At 36.9% G+C, this 20119-nt stretch overlaps 1 protein-coding gene across 3 annotated transcripts in view; it reads right to left on the bottom strand.

Annotated features, from left to right (window-relative positions):
* The window catches only part of ATP2A2 (ATPase sarcoplasmic/endoplasmic reticulum Ca2+ transporting 2), a 47411-nt gene that overhangs the window by 19262 nt on the left and 8030 nt on the right, over positions 1-20119 (bottom strand). For all 3 annotated transcript variants that reach the window (XR_010375292.1, XM_064466183.1, XM_064466184.1), the window contains exons 4-8: positions 18532-18636; positions 15420-15558; positions 4452-4532; positions 2770-2855; positions 1335-1799 (exon numbers count right to left, since the gene is read on the bottom strand). Coding sequence is in view for 2 of the 3 variants with exons in the window: in XM_064466183.1 (XP_064322253.1) it covers positions 1335-1799; positions 2770-2855; positions 4452-4532; positions 15420-15558; positions 18532-18636 (876 nt within the window). In the remaining variant the exon portion in view is untranslated. The remainder of the gene's footprint in view (positions 1-1334; positions 1800-2769; positions 2856-4451; positions 4533-15419; positions 15559-18531; positions 18637-20119) is intronic.

The raw sequence follows: 20119 nt of genomic DNA, 5'->3' as shown, positions 1-20119 counted from the left end.
CTTGCAATTAAGGTTATTCTGTAGCTGTCAGAGGTTAACAAGGAACCAAGTAAGTTGTACTGCAGAAGATCTAAAACATTTAGCCCTCTAAATATAAGAGCAGAGCACTTTTAGCTTTTAAATAAATACAACTTAAATGATGAGTTAACCAGTAAGCCTTCTGCTTTTGGCATCTGCATGATGAAAAAAACCCCTGCAAAGACTAGGGCAGTTATGCAACTCTACTGCAAGTAACCTCCTCTGGAATACTGATGAGCAGCTGCTTTGTGTCTCCTAGGTATAAATACTACAATACTTAAAGAAGTAGGACAAATCAACCACCAGTTAAGAAGAAAAGCCATCTTCACATGAGAATAAAGTGCTTAAGGCTTACAAACTTTTGCCAAAAAATACTGGTGTGTAGTGCTCAACATTTACACATTTGGAATTCTTACCCAATGTAATGAGTCTGAACATTTGATGTCATAGAGTTGCTATGCCACTGAACATCTACAATTACTAAACAGAAGAACTCATGTTTTCTCAAAATTCCTACACAGCATAACAAGTATATGGGAAACACAAGAGAGCTGGCAACTGAACATGCATTATGTTAGGTGATTAGCTATAAAAGTCCCAGATTAATCAACACTAGAAAGAATACTGGGAGAAGGGAGGAGGGGCATGTAACTTACGCTTAACTAAAAATATGCCATACATTGAAGATGACCTTGGCAATGGTGGTGGCAGGGTCAGCTGCACCTCCAGTTGCCAGATTAGTCACACAATATTGCATGCTGAAAACACTATAGTGATCTACATCAGACCAATAGGAGCTATTGAAGATAACCAAATAAGGGTGGAACCACTCAATACTGAAAGTACTTTAGACTATTCAAGTTACTGCAGTATACCTTCCACCTTTTTCTCACTGCTAAGTTTCTCCACCATTGCCATCTTGATAAATTAAAGACATAGGTGTTTTACACTTACACACATCCTGCTTCTACAGTGTAAGTATCCTACCTGTCTGAAACGGGATAAATCATACTAAATGATTACCAATTGACTTGTCTGTCAGCCATTCAGTCTATGTGAAGCTGCTTGGAAACAACTTTCTCTTCCGTCAAGTGCGGGTACAGCTATTTTTGGCCATGACTAAATAAGGGAAGAGATAAAGCCTTAAACACTACAAAGTGGAAAACTGAATTAAAAGTGGATGCTTATCTTAGGAAAATAAAGCAAGATTTTGATTATATGAGAACCAAAAGACTCGCGATCAAAAGAATTCAAGCAATGCTGACTATTCAGAGTAGCTGAGGAGAAAAAGAAAAATAAAAGCTAATTCAACATACCCTGCAGACTGACATCTGATTTGTGGTGAGAGTACCAGTCTTGTCGGAACAAATAACTGAGGTGCAACCCAAAGTTTCCACAGAGGGAAGACTCCTAACAATAGCATTCTTCTTGGCCATCCTCCGGGTTCCAAGGGCCAAGCAGGTGGTAATGACAGCAGGCAGACCCTCAGGAATAGCAGCAACAGCAAGAGCAACTGCAATTTTGAAGTAATAGATAGCACCTCGAATCCAGGAGCCACCATGAACCGGATCATTGAAGTGACCAATGTTTATTATCCAGACAGCGATGCAGATAAGCGAGATGACTTTAGACAGCTGTTCTCCAAACTCATCCAGTTTCTGTTGAAGCGGGGTTCTCTCTTGTTCGGTAGCCACCATCTCATCTCGAATTTTGCCTATTTCAGTGTTTACTCCTGTTGCAATAACCACTCCCATAGCTTTACCAGCAGCAATATTAGTACCCTAATGTAAATAAAGAAAAGGGATGGGGAAACTTGTAGTCAATCTATAAATAGGTTTTGGTAGTGGTTTGTTTTACTTTTTGTTGTGGGATTTTTTTAAATTAACACAAAAAACCACAAACAAACTCAAACAAAACCAAAAACACCTTATACAAGTCCAGACTGTTTCAGCTAGGATACGGAACAAAGTGAAGAGGAAGAGAATGACATTCCCCTATCATCTGAAGAGAATACTCCAGCGTACAATTTCTACTTAGAGAATGGGCTCAAAATGATTCAGTATTGATCTATTATAAGCAGCGTAGTCAAACTCGGCTGCTGAGTAAGCAGTATGTATTTCAACTGGCATCTTTAGTATGCTTTCCCTTCCCGTTTTTATTAGGATTGTATTTTGTCAGATTTAGTATTATTTACTATGAGTAATAGCCATGTTCTGTGGGGCTCCCTGTGTGAACATACTTAACGTGAGAAAGAACAGTTAGAATTTCTACAAGGAGCCTCCCAACAATAGAAGAATTATTTTCTTATCTGAAAGGCATTCAGTGCTTCCTTTAAACAAATTTGAAAATTGCTTCATTCCTATATAGAAAGATAGTTCTCAATTTTAGCCAGACAATACCACAATTTGTGTGGGCATTCTTATCAGCCTGAAGAACTATTACTTTAGAAAATTAGCATAGAAGCACTTTAGAAGTGCATGTGCTCCAGCCTTCAAGACTTTCTTGTGAACAACAGAAATCAGTCTCCTCACAGAAACCAGTTTCAACAAGCATCTTCCCTGAGGACAGCTTTTAATAAAAGTTGCTTCTAATTTTTAATCCATTTACTTCGATGTACATAGACAAATGCATACAGATACATACAGAGAATACAAAGAAGTCATACAGGTGAAGACCTGAAGCTCTGCACATTTTTATCAGCTTCGGTATTATTTTATAAAACTTTTGGAAACTTCAAAATAAATAACTTACAGAAAAAAGCATGTTCTTCTTGTCTTGATTTACAGCACGAGGATCAGGCACAGGGTCAGTGTGCTTAATAACAGACACAGATTCACCTAAAATAAAGGTAATAGTCTTAAGAAGAGATTATACATGTATTGTCTTGAGTCCTGTAGGGAACTGGAAAGTTACTAAAAAATTTTAGGACTGAGGATTATATGTCAAAATTCTTTCTTCAAATTATTTTATTAAATTGCTTACGTGAAACAGAAAATACTTCATCGGACAAAAAAAAATTGAATGGTATACATCACAAAATGGTGGTATACCATCACAAAAATTGATGGTATACATCAGTTATACTGGCAGACCTTAAAAAAACCCCTAAATGTCATGCAGCCATCTGTTAACTCCTTTAGTTGGAGGTATTCAGAGAACTCTTCCATAAAAACTGTAAATACATCAGTTTCTATGAACATGTCACAGGAATAGAAAGGTTTCTTTTCTATAAAAACAGATGTTAATTACTAAATCAGATTTCACAAGGTGGTAACTCTGACTGAAGCTAAGAGCACGCTGCTTTTTGTAAGCTCAAAAGAGTCAAAGCTTCCTACTTTCAAAAGCTTTGTTAAGTAGCATCCTAGACTTCAGTCCTACTTTACTAGTTAGGAGACTCAAGTATCAAATTAAATAGGTTGAAAATAGAAAAGTTTTGCTTTAAAAAAAGAAGTCTGTTATTTAAACAAAGGCAAGGAATTATTCCCTTTACATAGACTTCTGGAGGATTTCTTCTACTTATTTCAGTTCTGATAGTTTGACAGAGTGCCTGCATTTTCTTATGCTAAACATCAGTAAGTTTGATCAGTTCTGTGATACTCAGGATCTGTACTGAGAAACTTTGGAGCCTGTTTCCAAGACAGATTTAAGAATAAAAAATAGGCTTCTTAACTTTACTGTTTTAAAATTCAGAGTTAGTTAACATTAATTTAAGCTACCAAAACAGGCAGAGAGATCTTCATGTTCCAGCTGAGAGAAAAAAAAAGTTATAGCATGCTTGGTTGATTCCTAGTTTCTTTCCTATATTCAGAAATACTGCTACTTTGTTTTGTTTTCAACAGCTCTGAAAAGTGCTCTAAATATAGCTCCCGCACTTGTGAGCCCATACTAAAAAACACATGAATGTGCATGCACAGAATTTAAGCAAATAAGGCTTTAGTATACTGAGTCTTTAGTAACAGCTTTAAAAGATGCCTATATTTAAAAAAATACTCTCTCGTGAAAGAAAATGGATAACTATTACAAAAGACATTTAGCAAGATTTCCATACTTTCATATTTGAGCAGTGGCAAGATGTTCAAATCTACAACACTGCATAAACTAGAATAGAAATTCTTAATTTTTTTATTTTAGTTTCCCAGAAGTTACTAATGCATGTCTATTGGGGGGATATGGGTAGGAAAATGGACCAAAAAAGCATTACAAGTCTCAGTAAAAATGTTCATCCCACTGAAGTGAACATGTAAAGCCAATGATGAAGCAATGCATTTCAGCCACCCTAAGAGTTTAGTTACTAGGTCAGAAATTTATCACACTTGAATCCAACGTAGTACTTGAATAGCTACAGGCTTGTTTCTAATGAATTATTCTAAACAGACAGTGAAAAGGCACTTTCAATTATGCACATAATTATCCAAAATTCACAGAAATTATACCTGTGAGAATTGACTGGTCTACCCTTAGAGTAGTAGATTTGATAGAAGTAATTCTTATATCAGCAGGAACCTTGTCTCCAACTACAAAGAAATGAACGGGACAAAGTTAAAATTGTTATTTGAGAGATTTGTAACCAAGTGTACTACTACCTCTATCAGCCAGGAAAACTATTTTCCAGTAACTGTTCAGATGACTAAGATTACTAATGGCTTATTACTACTTTTTTGGTCTGCAATACTCCAGTTTTCTGAGTATCCAATATATTTCAGCAATTTAGACTTGCCTTCAAGATCTCTACCCCTACCTAACCTCAAAGAAAAAAGCCGTAAATCACTGGATTGTTTTTCTAATCACGACTACCACCTGACAGCAAAGGGAAAACATTCTCAAGAGAAATATATTAATTTCAGAATACATATTTATAAACAACCAAAACCCTTAGCTAAGGTGGATCAAGTTTCCTTTTCAGAAGAACTGTCCTGGAAAGTCTTCTGGTTGTTTTCTCTATGCCCAAAGTCAGTCTTCTGCTCTCCAACAACCAGAATGTTATCCACATATATTTATTTAGGAGCTAAAAGAAGTTGTATTTTCCTTTTCTTTGGCACCAACTGTGAGAACAACATGCTTCTGCAAGTCTCCTCTTTTAATGTTATACTTTGAATACTGCCAGATGTTTCAGAGTTGGAAGTTAAATTCAGATCATACACTAGCTTTATTTTTCAGTAATGCCTCTCTATTAAATACACCCCAATCCATGTACCAGTTAAAATTTCCGCAGACCTCTATGCTACGTTTATCTTGTCTTCTCTAGGTGTCCCTGCTCAAGCAGGGGGGTTGGACAAGATGATCTCCAGAGGTCCCTTCCAACTCCTACCATTCTGTAATTCTGCAGAGTGGAAATGTATATGACAACACTGGAGAACAACAAAAAAACAACCAAAAAATCTGCACTATCAAGTGTTTGAGACACTGAGGCAGCAGATGATACAGGAAGTTAACAGCATGTGACTGAAGATGGCAGAGAGCAATGAAGTCAGTTGCCAGAGCTGTGTGGCCAGTTTAGCTCTAACACTTCTAGCACCCCAAAATTAATTCTACCACCTTCCTACTTTCTCTACTTATCCAGCATCTCCTAGTTTTTAAGAAAAAGAACTAAAGCTCCACCATTTTGTGACTACTGCAAATAAATGGCTGCATGCAAATTAACTTGGTAAAGCATATTAATGAGAGTCATGTTTCTGACTCATATGGGGGTTTCTACATTCTGCATCTCAATATTGCTAACAAATGCATATTGCCAAACTTATTCCTAGCGTAATTTAACACAGCAACGATTCAAGTGTCAACTTCCTTTTTATTTTAAAATATTGCAAAGAAACAAAGAAGGGAGTGTAACTAGCTAAAAATTGCTGATCATCTTAGTAGATGGACTATGTCCCTGCAGTAAAATTAAAACAAGCTGCAATTCCTGCAGGAACTGCTTATGCAACTAACAGTAATAATGCACATTAACAAATAATACCACAAAAGACTCCGCAGTGGTGTTACAGCCTTAGAACGTACAACCACTCACACAGGGAAACTATGGAACAAAATGCTGAAGAGGAGAATTAAGTGCTATTCCTAACGTTAAGTTGCACCATGTGACTTTTTGTAAGGTCAAAGAAATCCCAACCATTAAAATCAGCAAAAGATTGCTTAGTTTTGCTTGCAAACTGAGAAGGCTGTTTTTGTAAGCAATTGTATATGAAGGGATCCAGTAAATAGCCACAAGTTCCCTTTTTTATCATTATAGCATGTGAAAACTAATTTAAACCACAATGCCCTTGAGCAGCAAGAGAAAATAGCATTAGACAAACAGTGGCCTAAGCCAAAAATGGCAAAACTATTCAATATGCTCCCCTGATGTCATGAGGAGGTTTATATGGAGACATATACTAGCAGCTGGTTTTCCGATATCACTGAACAACAGGCTAATACCTCAGTTCAATGTGGTGTAACGGCTGTCAATCTGCATAAACATTTCCAAGTACTTAAAGCAGCTGGAAAACTACAGCCAACTCAAACACACTACCACATTTGACAACACTCCTAAAGACTTAATCACTCCATAAGACAAAAAAAGAAGCTGTTAAAAACAAAACCCACAACTTAAAACATTCAAGGAACTGGACAGAACTTATGGCAAAGCTTACAAGTCATCTTCCAACCTACTACTTCAGAACATCTCTAAGTTAATCAAACACAATATTCACAAGATCTAAAGTACTAGGAGAGACCGCTGCTCTAGTAGGCTATTGATACTCAAACATGAGTATTTCCATGATAACTACTCCTACCATTGATTACCCCAATTGTCAGAATTAAAGTGTTAAGTTTATTACAATACTGCAACTTTCTAAGTTTATCTCAACAATTTAAGATAAGACACATTCACTCACCATCTCTGTTTGAGAAGGCTGTAGTAAAACATTCAAGACATTTCCAATAGGTAGGAAAGCTGTACATCAGGGTCAGTTATAGAACTATTTTAAGCAGTTCTTTGTAAAGTAACAGCTAGGACTCTAAGTAATTTATAGTCTTGAATATACTGTCATGAGCATAACTGAAACTGAATATAGATAGGAAATCATCCTATGATAGATAGGAACCCACAGGAAATTTTAGAGAACAGTCTAGTGCCGATCTCATCTACAAGAAGGCTTTTTTTTTCCCCCCATATCCTTTAAGAAAGGAAAGAAATCAGGCTTTTTTGTTGCTTTCTTGGGGGCTTTTTAAATTCAATCACAGTTCAGTCCACAAAACCAGTAAAAGTATTACTCAAGGCTTGAACTACAAGAAATTAGAAAGTGAATATGTATTTGTGTTGCTCAGTACAGAGCTGCTACAGTCCAAACAGATATAATACCATAGTTCTAAGTCTAAAATAACAAGTCAGTTGCGAAGGCATTTCATCCATTATTTTAACTAAGTTTTAATCCTAAATAGTTATTTGATTTCTACAACAGCTCTGAAGAAATCAAATAGCCTGCTTTCAAAACTGCCTAGATAAGTGTTCTTAAAGCATAGTTTAGATAAACACTTAACTACTGATTAAAACAGCCCTTCTGACTGTAAGACTTCAAGTCTTGAACGATATTCTAGATTTTCTAGTCAAAACTGTTGGTAATGGCAGGCTCAGGAAGCAATATTAACTTTATGCTGAAAAAGCCACTATGATGTACAAGAGTCCTCAACACAAAGCTACTACTTTAAATGTGTACTTTGAACACCATTATCAGCTCTGTTAACTGCCTCTGACCCCTCCTACAACTGAAGACTTCCTAAGAGGAGGTTTACAGACAGGCACATTATAAAAAGTGAAAAGTTTTGCTTCCTTTTTATGTTAATACAAGTATTACAAGAACAATTCATCTTCTTAGCAAAGAAAGTGATCTGTTTGCAAAAAGCCCAAGTGATCACAGTATATTAATTTTTCCCTATAGAAGTCAGAATGGTTCTTCATATACAACATTAACCTAAAACTTTCTTATTTATGTTTATCATTAACCAAAGCCAGTGTTGACCTATATCCGCTATCAGCTGGTTGGGGCTGGAACTGGACTTTTGCAATGAAGATTATCTGTACAGCTCTAAACTATTCCACTACTGTTGTCCAATTTTGCAGGTTTTGTTTTTTAGGTGCGTTCTGAAGAACTGGGATACCCTTTCAATATATTGTTGAACAATTCGGGAACACAAACAATGATTCCTGAAAGTGAGTGAAAACATCCCCAGAACAACTTCCATAAAACACCAAATGGAGAGGAAGAAGAGAAAAAAAAAAAAGCAAGCATCATTTTCCACCCTTTTACGTATCTTAATAGATTAATGTTCATTGTTGAAACATGCCATGTATTTTGATTTTTAAGGCACTATGGTCTTTCTCCTGCTTTATTAGGATGCTCTGATTTCATCAGGCTGGAGTAGAAATACTGTCAAATTCAACAACTGTAACTTACCACACCACTATTAAAACACCTGATTCAAAATATACCATGCATGCTTTTTTACCATCACCAGGAAAAAGTATTAATTCTTTTGCCAAAAAACATTGTGTTAGCAACTACTTTCTTTAACTGTTTCAACATCACATAATATGTGTACAGTTATTTAAACCACTTTTCCTAGTGAGATCTTTAGCCTCTTAAAGAATCAGTTACTTCAAAGTCCCCCCCCTCTTGCCCAAAGGTAAGTTTCTTATCCTCTAAATTAGAGGACACACCACTGTGTGAATATTTACTAATAAACTGAGACAACTGAACTATCCACATGAAGTATGGGTACAACCATAAGGTTTAAGAATTTGAATGAGCAGGCTTAAATAGCACATAGAGGATGCTACATACCTGGATCAACCAGAACTGAGCATTATTTCTGCTGGGGGATAGTAATAGTTAAAACTTACACCTGAACAGAATTGACAGCTTCTATTTAGAAGTATAGCTGTTGCTGCACAATCATTTCTTATATTAAACTTCCTTAACATGAGCTCAGCTTAGCTCCTCTTCCCCCTTGCATGCATACAATCTAGTCTTTCTATTGTGTTTGATTTCCTTTTACCATAAGAAACTTAATTTTTCTTCCGTAGTAACAGGTTTTAAGTATTTAACACTTCCTGTACAGGGTATAATAAAATGCTACCAGAAATCAGAAGCTCTACAAAACAGGAAGATTATTGAGTCCATCTACGCTTTCATACAAGGCCAAGAGTGTCAAATTGTCAAAATTAGAAGAGTGACTATGAAATATATTTTGAGTCTGAGTTTCCACTCCAAACTAGTAAGATAGACAAAGATTATAATAGCACCAGCACTTGCTTTTACTGCCAAGGTGACAGAACAATACAGTTGAATACATTCATTGCTTGCATTTAGCAGGCATACTGCAGATTAGACAACATTAATGAAATAGGCTTCTCTATCACATGCCATTCTGCCTTCTGGATGGACAGAAAAGATCCATGGAATTTACTGTGCAGCGTATGCAGAACTGTGATTATCCTAACTTAAGAACTGTTAAAGGTAGAAGTTAAACAAGTTTCAGACAAAACACTTACTCACATTGCATTCTTATCAATGAAAACCAGAATCACAGAAAAAGCTTAGCTTTCTGGAGCAAAGTATTTTACGTTTGGAAGGAAAGGTTGTATCAAGAAAAAAATTTATATACTGTTTAATTAACAGTACGTAAGACCTGAATTATTCCTACTTCGTTTCTTCTCATTCTGTAAAACCATATTTCTATGTCATTCTCTCTGAAGAGGGCACCAGAACATTAAATTAGATGTGCCAATGGGCAGGTACCCTGTCTACAAGTCTGCACTTATTTCTAATCTGAGTATGTCTAATCTGAATTTGTCTTGTAGATTGAAAACTCTTGTGACCAGCCTGTAAAAGTATCTAATAGCAGAAAGAAAAAACTGGTAAGCTAAGCTTCAACTTTTGCCAGATCAGGTGGAGAATCAACACCTTCACACCAAAGCTGAAGTCCTATTTCCAAGTTAGACTGCATTTGGGTAACACAAGCAGCAAGAATTCTGGAAGTAGAGCATAACTCCAAGTGCAGGTTTTCTTTAGCCTTACAAAATGCTTGCTTTGCCAGGGTGATAAGTTATTAACAGAACATTATCTTGATGTTCAAGCATTTTATTCAGTACTATTTATACTTATAATTAAATCCCACTGCAGTATCGTTTCTAATCAGATATAGAACATCAGATACATTCTGAATTCAAACAATTAAAACAGAATTAGTTTAACTGTTTTTACTTGTTTGGCAACTCTGGAGGAAACTGCTACAAGAATTGGGAAAAAAATTGGAGATGTGTTTCTAAGTTTTCAAGTGTATGTTGAAAGTGACACACATTTGAAAGTATGCCCTGACCTGAACCCTGTATAACTCCAGGCTTCAGTGGAGTTTGGACTGCGTCCGGTTATCTCAAGCCTGTCTCTGATGTGTTAGAGTTTAACAGCCAAAATGCTCACTAAAGCGCACAGATTTATGCACTACTCGTATGTGTATTTATTAACCACTGATTTTACTTACGTATTTTTTCTGGTTCAAAAGCAGTACACTTTATGGAAAAAGCAAAATATGTGCTTAACCTTTAAAAACCAAAACTGACAGCCTGCACTAGGTAAGAAAAAATATAGTTGTAGTCAACTTCTTTCCATATCAAGAGATGCTTTCAGCAGGATGCTTTTAGGACAGTAGGTCAGCATTCTGGACTTAAGTCTCACTCCATCCTTCCCCGCCTGATCTCAGTACTTTTCCAAAAAAGTAAACCTGCACCTCTAGCACCAAGTCTGAAAAATCAGTTCTAGTTATTAGAAAAGCCACACAGGCATGAGGACCCAGATGTTTTGGAGTAAGATCTGCAACATCAATGTTTGTTGCTTATACTGTCAGGGAGAACCCACAGGTCTTCATAACCACACTGGAGTTTGACGTAATTCACCTCAAAAATCTTCCTTCCCAAACTTCTTCACCACAAAATTTATCTTCCCTTAATTATAAGGCATCTGTGCTTTAGGAAGTCTTCACATGCTCTGCAGTTAGAATTGAAAGCCTCAGAAAATAGTTCTTGCATACTTTATACCAGGTATAAACTTAAAACTAAGTCTCCTGGAAAACACACCAATTTAATAAGCAACAGATTCTGGGAACTGTGTTAAGCTGCTCAGTACTTACAAATATAATAACGGATGACAAGAACCATCATTCAGCACTTCAGGGAAAAGAGAAACTGTTGTGACTCCAGTTTCGTCACTTATAGATTGCAACAAATGAACATTCATTTATTAAATTCAGCAAGTCAGATATGCTGTATCTAAACTAGAACTTTTCAGACAGGAAAATACAACAGAAGTGAACAAAGCTCATTTCCATTCCTAAATGTGCTTCTTCAAGAGTAAATGATTTGCAACCAGTTTATCCCAATTTGTTAGACTGGGCTTCATACAAAACTTCAAAGAACCAAGGCCATGCTATTCTAAGCTTCTCTTTAGAATGCTACTTGCACCAAGTTAAACAAAAACTCAGCTAAAACAAAGGACATCTTTAATCTATTAAGACAGCCATTAGTTACAAGTTTAGAGTACATCCTCCAATGAATTTAAGCTTTTATAGCAGCCAATAATACATTTTAAAAGACAGGTGAACTGAAAAGCCATTTGAGGCCAGTATCTGGATTTTTCCAGTTTATCAATTCTACGAAGCAAACAGTGCAGCATAGTAACCCTTACACACTACAGTTCCGAGAACTACACCTGCCAGAGGTCTGCAAGTAAATTTAAGGCATACATCCCAAACCTGTAACCCCAACTTCATCCCAAAGAGTTTGTCAATTGTATAGTATCTTTTCAACGACCTCTGCTTCAGCAGACATGGAAGAAAGTCTTCCTAACATGTATAGCTAAGGAATTCACTGCCTGCACAGTCTCTGAGCAAACATGGTCTACAGTGTCTGCTAGAGCACCTGCAAAATTTTAGTGTAGCATTTATGCTGAATTTGTTAGCTACGAGGCGTAAGAACCAGTAATTGTTCATCAAGAGTTCTCCAGTATCAGTATGCAGGCTGGGCCCCAAGAGGCACATCAGACACTAGGTTATCTACCACTTGCGGGATAATCTAATTCATGTTACTCCCTATTTACTGCAAGGTGACCATGCAGACCTGCTGTTTCCACCTACTACTTCAGGTCAAATAAACCAGCATCCATCTGCTCTGTTGACAGACCAATTAAAGAAAATATTTTCCAGAAGCTTTATTTTAGAAGGCCACGAGGCAGACTGAATAGTCTATATAATGAACACAGTCAAGCTCTACAAATAGCCTAAGGGGCCAGAATAAAAAGTAATAATATAAACCATTATTGCACTGTCATTGGGTTACGCTGAGCCAACCAGGTTGTCTTCAAGAGGTTTGAAACTACTGAAAATACCAAATGATTTTATAAATGATTCAATGCTACTTTTTCCTCAGGGAACTCTTGCAATGTAAAGAGGTAAATATATTCCCCCACTTCCCCTGAAATGCAATACCAACCTACCAATTCCTACAACAAAGGATTATCTCTCTGTCAGACCCACATACAGCTACTTCAAATTAACAAAGCTGTTATAGCGTGAAATACAACTGTTTTGTAATGGAAGACCCATAGAAAGTTGTTCAAAAGGGGATTATATCATAGGGGAGAAACCTATCACCTGGTTATTTATGCCACTCGGTTAGAAGATATTTGCCTGGACACACAAATGTCATTGGCACTTTGCCTAGAATTCCATACCCAGATATGTATCCAGTATGAAGCGCTCTGTTGCTTCCCTACATGGTCATCTTTTTGCAAACACCATGTCAAAGGCCATCGCAGTACTCTTATACTTGAGGCACAGGCATGCACACAGTCTCTCTCACCTCCGGGTCTTGACACTAACACCAGTACATCATGTATTGCTCCTCTTTACTTGCTCGATAGCTTTTCTGAGATTGATTACAATTAAAATCTCATTGTTGTCAATCTACATGTTAGAATTCCTTGTTTCAGTATCAGAGTTTGTGTTACACTGAAGCACTTATTTCTGTATTAAACATCCACACAACTTACCCTTAGTTACCTTCACTTGAAGCCGCAACTGATTTGCCAATATAAGAAAAATATGATGAATCCTTAAGACTAGCTTCAGACTGTTTGACCCACCAGTTTGAGTATTTTAACCAGCATGAACTTCTACAGACAGTCAGCAAGCTAGACCATCTATCTTAAATTATCCAACTTTTATGACTGTTCTTTTTGTTTCTCTATACGAGCATACCAGTTTTTAAGTTTGTCCCCTTTAAAAAAAAAAAATCAGTTCTACACATGTTGGGCTATCCAGACACTCTTCTACAAGCAGATTTAAAAATAATGCATAGTAACCTTACAAAAAATAGAATACGACATTTGTTAAAGACAACCTAGTGTTATAGGTATGCTAGTCAGCAGTTTATTTCCAATTTATTTCTCTCCTTCAGACATAGGCCTTTTAAAGAGACAGCACAAGTAATTTGTTTTATTGATACTGACAACATACAGCAAGGTAAGTAAAAGCCCACACATCCCCAGGTGTTTCACATACAAATTTAGCTTTGTCTTTTTCTGTAAGATGAAAATGCAATCTCTACCTCTTCCAAAATAGCAAAGAATCAGAATTTTTTCTGTGCTCTAAGCACCTGACAGAGCAGCAAAATCCAGCTTTTTCCCTTAGCGAGGTACCCCAAACCAGTACAAAATACACAGTCGTCAACTTGTAATTCTACCAATACTGCTTTAAAGTACCAAAAAACACAACCCCAATGTATTCCCGCGATATAAACTGCTTCCAAAACTACCATTCCATTGGTGACATGGATAAAGGTTTGGACTAGACACCTACTGCAGAATCTGCAATTTATACAGGTCTGTTTCCCTCAAAAGGACACAGGAAACATCAACTGCTTAAACAAATTCTCATTGCAGAACTCACAGATTTAATTTACAGTGCAGTAACAGTGAGTCAAAACAGCAGATTAAGTGACAAGGTATCATCATTCACCCTTTATTTCAGCTATCAGCACTTTGTATTTGCACTTGTTCACCAACAGATGCTAAGAGAACACTAGCTTCAGCCTTCATGAGATTGACACTCTGAATTGCCCTGGCAAGGGATGCTGTAGCTGAATCATCCTATGCACACACAGAGGCTCGAGACAGGGCTCAACAAACATTAAAGTTTCTCAAGGAATGAAAGCTGGGCAGACAGCCAACACCAACTTCATTTTGAGTGCATACTCTCTCTGCCCGCTAATTACAGTAGGAGGATAGTCAAGTTTAAGGGTATATATCTCCTCTTGAGACAGCTACCTCCTCCAAAAGCAAAGTGACACTAGTGGAAAAAAAAGTTTGATGTACACCCTAAATTGTTCCCAGAGGAATAATCACTCAATTAACAGTTGATAATGACCTACAATATATGAGCATTCAATCACGCCTGACACTGAACAAGAGCCACCTAGTTTTATCTGGGAAGGAACTGGAAACATTAAAGCCACTGACAAGACCAGTTTAGAGAACAAGTTATTGGTATGTCATTATCACCAAAATGAAGGTATTTTAGCCATAAGTATACAATACTTTATTTTTGCACTCCTTCCAAATAAAGATACACTTTTTAGGGCAAATCTAAGTTATTAGAAAGCCTGATGCAAGAGTCCAGTCTTTTAAGACTGTTACTTCAAACGCTTATACTGGAGAAATAGGAAGCTCTAGTTCATAGAGTTCCCTCTATTTGAGGTCTCCTATACAGCAATAGGCAAAAGAAGCAATAAGGAATTATGGAAAATGAGAAAACAATGATGTCACATGCTAGTCATACCAGCCAAGAGGACAGAGGAAGACATTTGTGAAGAGACATTGAAAGATGCTGCTACTACAAGCGTAAGAGGTGGAAAAAACCTTCAGATGAAATTATCTTTCCTTAGATAAAGGATAGAGCATGACTGAAAAAAACTCTCTGCATTCCAGAACCTAAGGAAACTGAACACATTTAAAAGCAAGGAAGAGTATTTTGTGATAGAAAACAGACAAGTTGTAAGATACTCTGAAACCAGACTTTAGAAAATAAAATTTTAGAGTCCGAACAAGTGTTAAGACCTGCACTCCAATTAAGATGCTTTGCTTTTAGACCTACCAATTAAACTAAGAGGCAATTTGAAAAACAATCCCTTCAATGTCAATGCACATTTAAGGTAATTACTGATGAACAGAAGCAAGACTGATTTTAAGTGAAGCATATACTTAAGCATTGTTGGAAACTCCCCCCGGGCCTCAAATAATTAAGACAAGGCCCCCACAACAATTTTATAATAATGTGCTAATACACATACGTACTATGTAAATGAGTCTTACCTGCCACTTCTACAATATCCCCTGGGACAATGTCTCTTGCTTTAATCCTCTGTACACTTTTTCGGTCTTGTCGATATACTTTGCCCATTTCTGGTTCATATTCTTTAAGAGCTTCAATAGCATTTTCAGCATTTCTTTCCTAAAAGACAGCAAAATTTGTGTAATTTTAAAGCCCTCAAGGAAAAATATGTGTCAGATCTGGTTTTTCAAATGCATCATCACATCAGTACTACTGACTCAGCTCAGCTACATTTATTAATACAGAAAATTATGTGACCCCTCCCCTTATGAGGTTGCTGACTGGAAATTATTACAACATAATGAAGATATTAGTGGGTATGTAGAACCTAGAAGTTGTTCATTCAAACCCTGCAGCATTTCCCATCAAGAATATCCATTATGTCTTGTTACAGGGAGGCCACACAAAGAGTTCTGTGTAACATATGGATGCTTTTTGACATAAAGGACTAAGCAGAATTAAGACTCATGGATGCAGTCTTGTCTCAGCTGTACCTTACCGGCTGGAGCAGCTTAAACTCAGACTGGACTAGCACTACTAATTTCACTTACCGATAGAAATCAAGGGTCAAGTTAAGACAAAGTTCAAAGAGTGTATTATCAACCTTTGTTTCAGCAAATCAAGTCACACTAAAGTGAAATCAAAGCATACAGACTAGAAGCTTCCCCAGAGCCTGAAAGTTTACAAGCTTAGATGAATCCCACTCATGACAACCTTTTTATTTCCACTAACACTATAGCTTTCCTAGCTCAAGTGCAGTGTTCTCAGCTAAGCTCTACCAGAGATTGATATCAACATCATGATGCCACCTAGATAAAGGACAACAGAAGAAACCAACAGCTTATCGGTACTCCTTCTCTACCTCTTTGAGAAGAGCTTCTAGTTTTTTAGAATGGCTGAGTTCCAAATATATACCAGCCTTTCAAGGTAATAAAAGCCTTTCTCCTGCATGTGTCAAAGCAGAAACCTAATCTTCAGAAATTCAAAGTTGGAGGTATCAGGCCCTTCCACATCACAATGGAGCTGAATAACAGTATTACCAAAATTATTGAAGGAATAATGTTTACATGGCATAGCTTGGTGCCAGGCAGTGCAGAGATATCAGCTCAGACCTATAAAGCTGTAATTAATACTAGCCTCAGTCTGCCAGGTAAATTAATTCTGCTCCTCAGCACAAGAACGCTGATATTGCTTTTCTGTGGATTAACTAAGAGTTAACATGAGGCAACACCTGAAAGGTGGAAAAAAAAAAGTTGCACAAATGGAAGGTTAGTTAAACAGAACTTTTCCTTCAAAAAGGAGAAATAAGAAATAATTAAACAAGATTCAGCTAGGACAGCCAGCTCAGTGTGCCAGGCTCTATCTTTTTGTTCCCAGTTTGCTTGAAGTTATGGTAGTTAGACTATCTTGCCAACCACTGAAGTACTGGTGGATGGCACTTTGGAAAAGGGCACGTGAGAGGAAAGGTTGAAGAGGGAGAGCTAAGACAATGACTCAGTTGCTCACACCTAGTACCTGCAGAAACAGATATATTTAAGGGTGGAGACTAGGTACTGTGACTTATTTTCCATGCCCATTAAAACAAAGGAATGAGTCATTTATCAGTACAGCAATTCTGTTTCACAATTAACTTTACTGCACATAGAAAGAGATAGATATACTTACGTAGGTATTCTTTGCACACTATCACGTCTGAAAAAAATTGGTTCCTTCCTACAACAGGGTATACAACTACACAAGAAAATCCCCAAACTATACAGATAGCTTTACATTTCATACTTAGAATTACTATATGCAGAATTCTAACTCAAAGTTTCAAGTTAAAGATTAATTCTTGCACAATTGCTTTATGAAGATTCAAACAGAAAATGACACTTAAGGGGGCAATCCTTGATCAACATTACCTCTTCTCCCCATACCAGCTCTAGCAGTTGCACAGCAAGCTGGATTCTGCTAAAAACTGAATTTTTGAGGGTTAGTCTTCAACCAGCTTACCTCTGCTAGCATAAAGCAGAGCACAGGAGTGTGCAGCAATGCCACTCAATGACACTTCTGGTGGCTTCCAGTGTGTAGGCTCCTTTCTAACGTGTTTTAACCTGTTAATAGGGCTCCTCCTCTTAATTTTTGTTGTTATTTTGCTCAGGTTTGGTTTGCGTTTTTGTTGTGTTTTGGGGTGTTTTTTGGTGTGTGTTTGGTTTTTTTTTAAGTATGAAACTTGATAGCAAGTACATGTCACATTAACATCACCCCCTTAAAAAAAAATATATCCAAAAATAACCTTAAAAATAACTTTAGTTACCCTAAAAACCCTAGAATACTTTCAGAACACCTCTAGAATCTGCAGAAAAACAACCCTACACAAGACATGCTCCATCTGAAGTGATCAAATTAAAAAGCTAAAGTTATATGAACAATTTTGTTTTGGCATCTCAAGAAGTGTTAGAGTATGTTACTGATGATATAATTTATAAAAAGCCATCTAATTAATCTCACAGCTGATAATGTAGGAAAAATTTCATGGTCTTTAGATGTTGTTTTCAGAAGAAAACTTCTGCCTTTTGACAGACATGCAGTCTTCAGATGTACACTTAATAGGTACTATAGTAACTGAATAGGAAGAATTAATACAGTATTAGATGTATTAATAAATGTATTAAAATATAACATTTGTCTCAAAAGGAAACAGACAAGAAACTAGATTACAAGTGTTCCATCCTTTGTTCCCTAGTTGGGACAAAACCCCCTTTTCTGCAAGCCGATCCAATTGATTGCTTCTTAGCTTTGCAAGACTTGATTTATTTCCTGACTTCATGCCTTTGTTCTGGACTACCTTGTTCATGCATTCATAAGCGTGTGGCCAAACACACTGATGGGCACTTTGCCTTTTTGGCAATGCTTCTGAAGCTTTCATTTTACCTTTAAATAATCACTTTCTGTTCAGAAGTTTTATGGTATGTTGACTCTCAGGAATCTAAAATTAGCAACATGTATTACTCGCACTGTATGAAGCATCCAACACTACACTGCAGTTTTTCCTCTTAAAAAAAAAACCCAGAACATTTGGGATTTGATGTTGTGAAAGTATCTGCATACCTGCCACACTCCCACAATTGCATTGGCTACTAATATAAGTAATATTACAAAAGGCTCTACAAATGCTGTGATTGTTTCTTCACCTTCTTCAAACCAGGCCAGGACCTGCAAGAGAAACACAATGATTTAAAATACTGATTTACACCTTGCAAACTTAAGACCCAATAAATTTCAGCTTGAGGTTCAGCTGCTTATACTTGAGCAATTTTTGAAACCCCTGTCTTCCAAGGTGTAGTTTTGTAGAACATGAATGAGTTGGCAACATACAATGGAAAAGAAGAAAAAGAATCTTTCCTGAAGTAGTACAAAGTTCATTTCCAAGGCTGCTGCTCTTTTAAAAGAGCAAGCTATTTATTTGGGAAACATATTTCTACTTTTGTTTCACAAACGAAAGCCAATGTGACAACAGCTACAGCAGTGAAAAGTAAAAAAAAAATTTTTCATTACTGCCTAAAAACAGGACGCAGACCAATTTGTTTGACTATTTTAAACTGTAAAACTTTGCCAGGATCTGAATTTTAACCAAGCTAATTTTTCTTTAACAATAACTTAAACACACAAATGAAAACAGCTTCACAAGTTTTTGTTAAGTAGGTATGAAAAATAAGAATCTACTTATTTAAATTCAAGCAGTGTCTTATTGAAGCATCTAAGTGAAGTGGATAGTTACATCTGAAATTGAATTCTGAGCTGAATAGCTGATAAAATTAAAATTAAAACTGGATTTTAAAAAGTGAAGCAACTTGAGGACTTGCTTAAAAGGCTCCAAAGATTTTATTTTAATGCATTTGCTTTAGAATTACACTCTAGTTTCAGACTTCTGCCATGCATGTGACTTGAATGGGTATGTCAGGGCCTCAGCAGAGTTCTGTAGTTACTGAAAAGTCAAGCTAACATGACCAGAGAGGAAGAGATTTTTCATCAACATGTTGAGCAACAGGAAGCCTGGAAAGTGACAGTAAATAGGAACAACGTGTCGAGATAATTAGGGCTGGTAGTCAGGCAACAGCACTCTGAATCACTATAAGACTGCAGCGAGCAAACCGTTACTAAAGCAAGCACAGTAATTCCACCAACATGCTGCTCAGAGCTATTGCTCAATTGTGAAACATTCCAGGATGTTAAAAGGAAGAGGCAGCAGCATGAAAGTCTCAAGCAGAAAACAGACTGTCAAGCAAATTCAATGCAACAACAAATTTTGTTACAAAAGGATAAACTTGTAAGATCCAGGTTATGATTAATAAGACCAAAACATTCCAACCAGCAACAGAACATTTTCAGGGTCTGTGTAATCCCTCTGAAGATTAGTTAGGGTGTCTTACATTCTCTGCATCTTGGTATTTCTTCCCTCCTCCCACACCACTAATTTCCAATCCCCAGTAACAAGTTCTGCCATTTGACCTGCTAGAGCAGCCATACAGTTGATACTGTAGTCTTCATTCCATGCATTACCCCTTATATCATGGACAGCTGTTACTCTGCACCAGCACTGCTGCCCCCAGTGGAGCTACAGAAATGGCTAATGGTACATTTCCAGTTTCCTTAGCATATACAAGGTCACATGCTGCCATCAGAAAAGCTGCTTAGT

This window comes from Phalacrocorax carbo, chromosome 15 (assembly GCF_963921805.1).
Source record: "Phalacrocorax carbo chromosome 15, bPhaCar2.1, whole genome shotgun sequence".
In the NCBI taxonomy this organism is placed as follows: Eukaryota; Metazoa; Chordata; class Aves; order Suliformes; family Phalacrocoracidae; genus Phalacrocorax; species Phalacrocorax carbo.
This window is presented reverse-complemented; position numbering and strand designations above follow the sequence as displayed.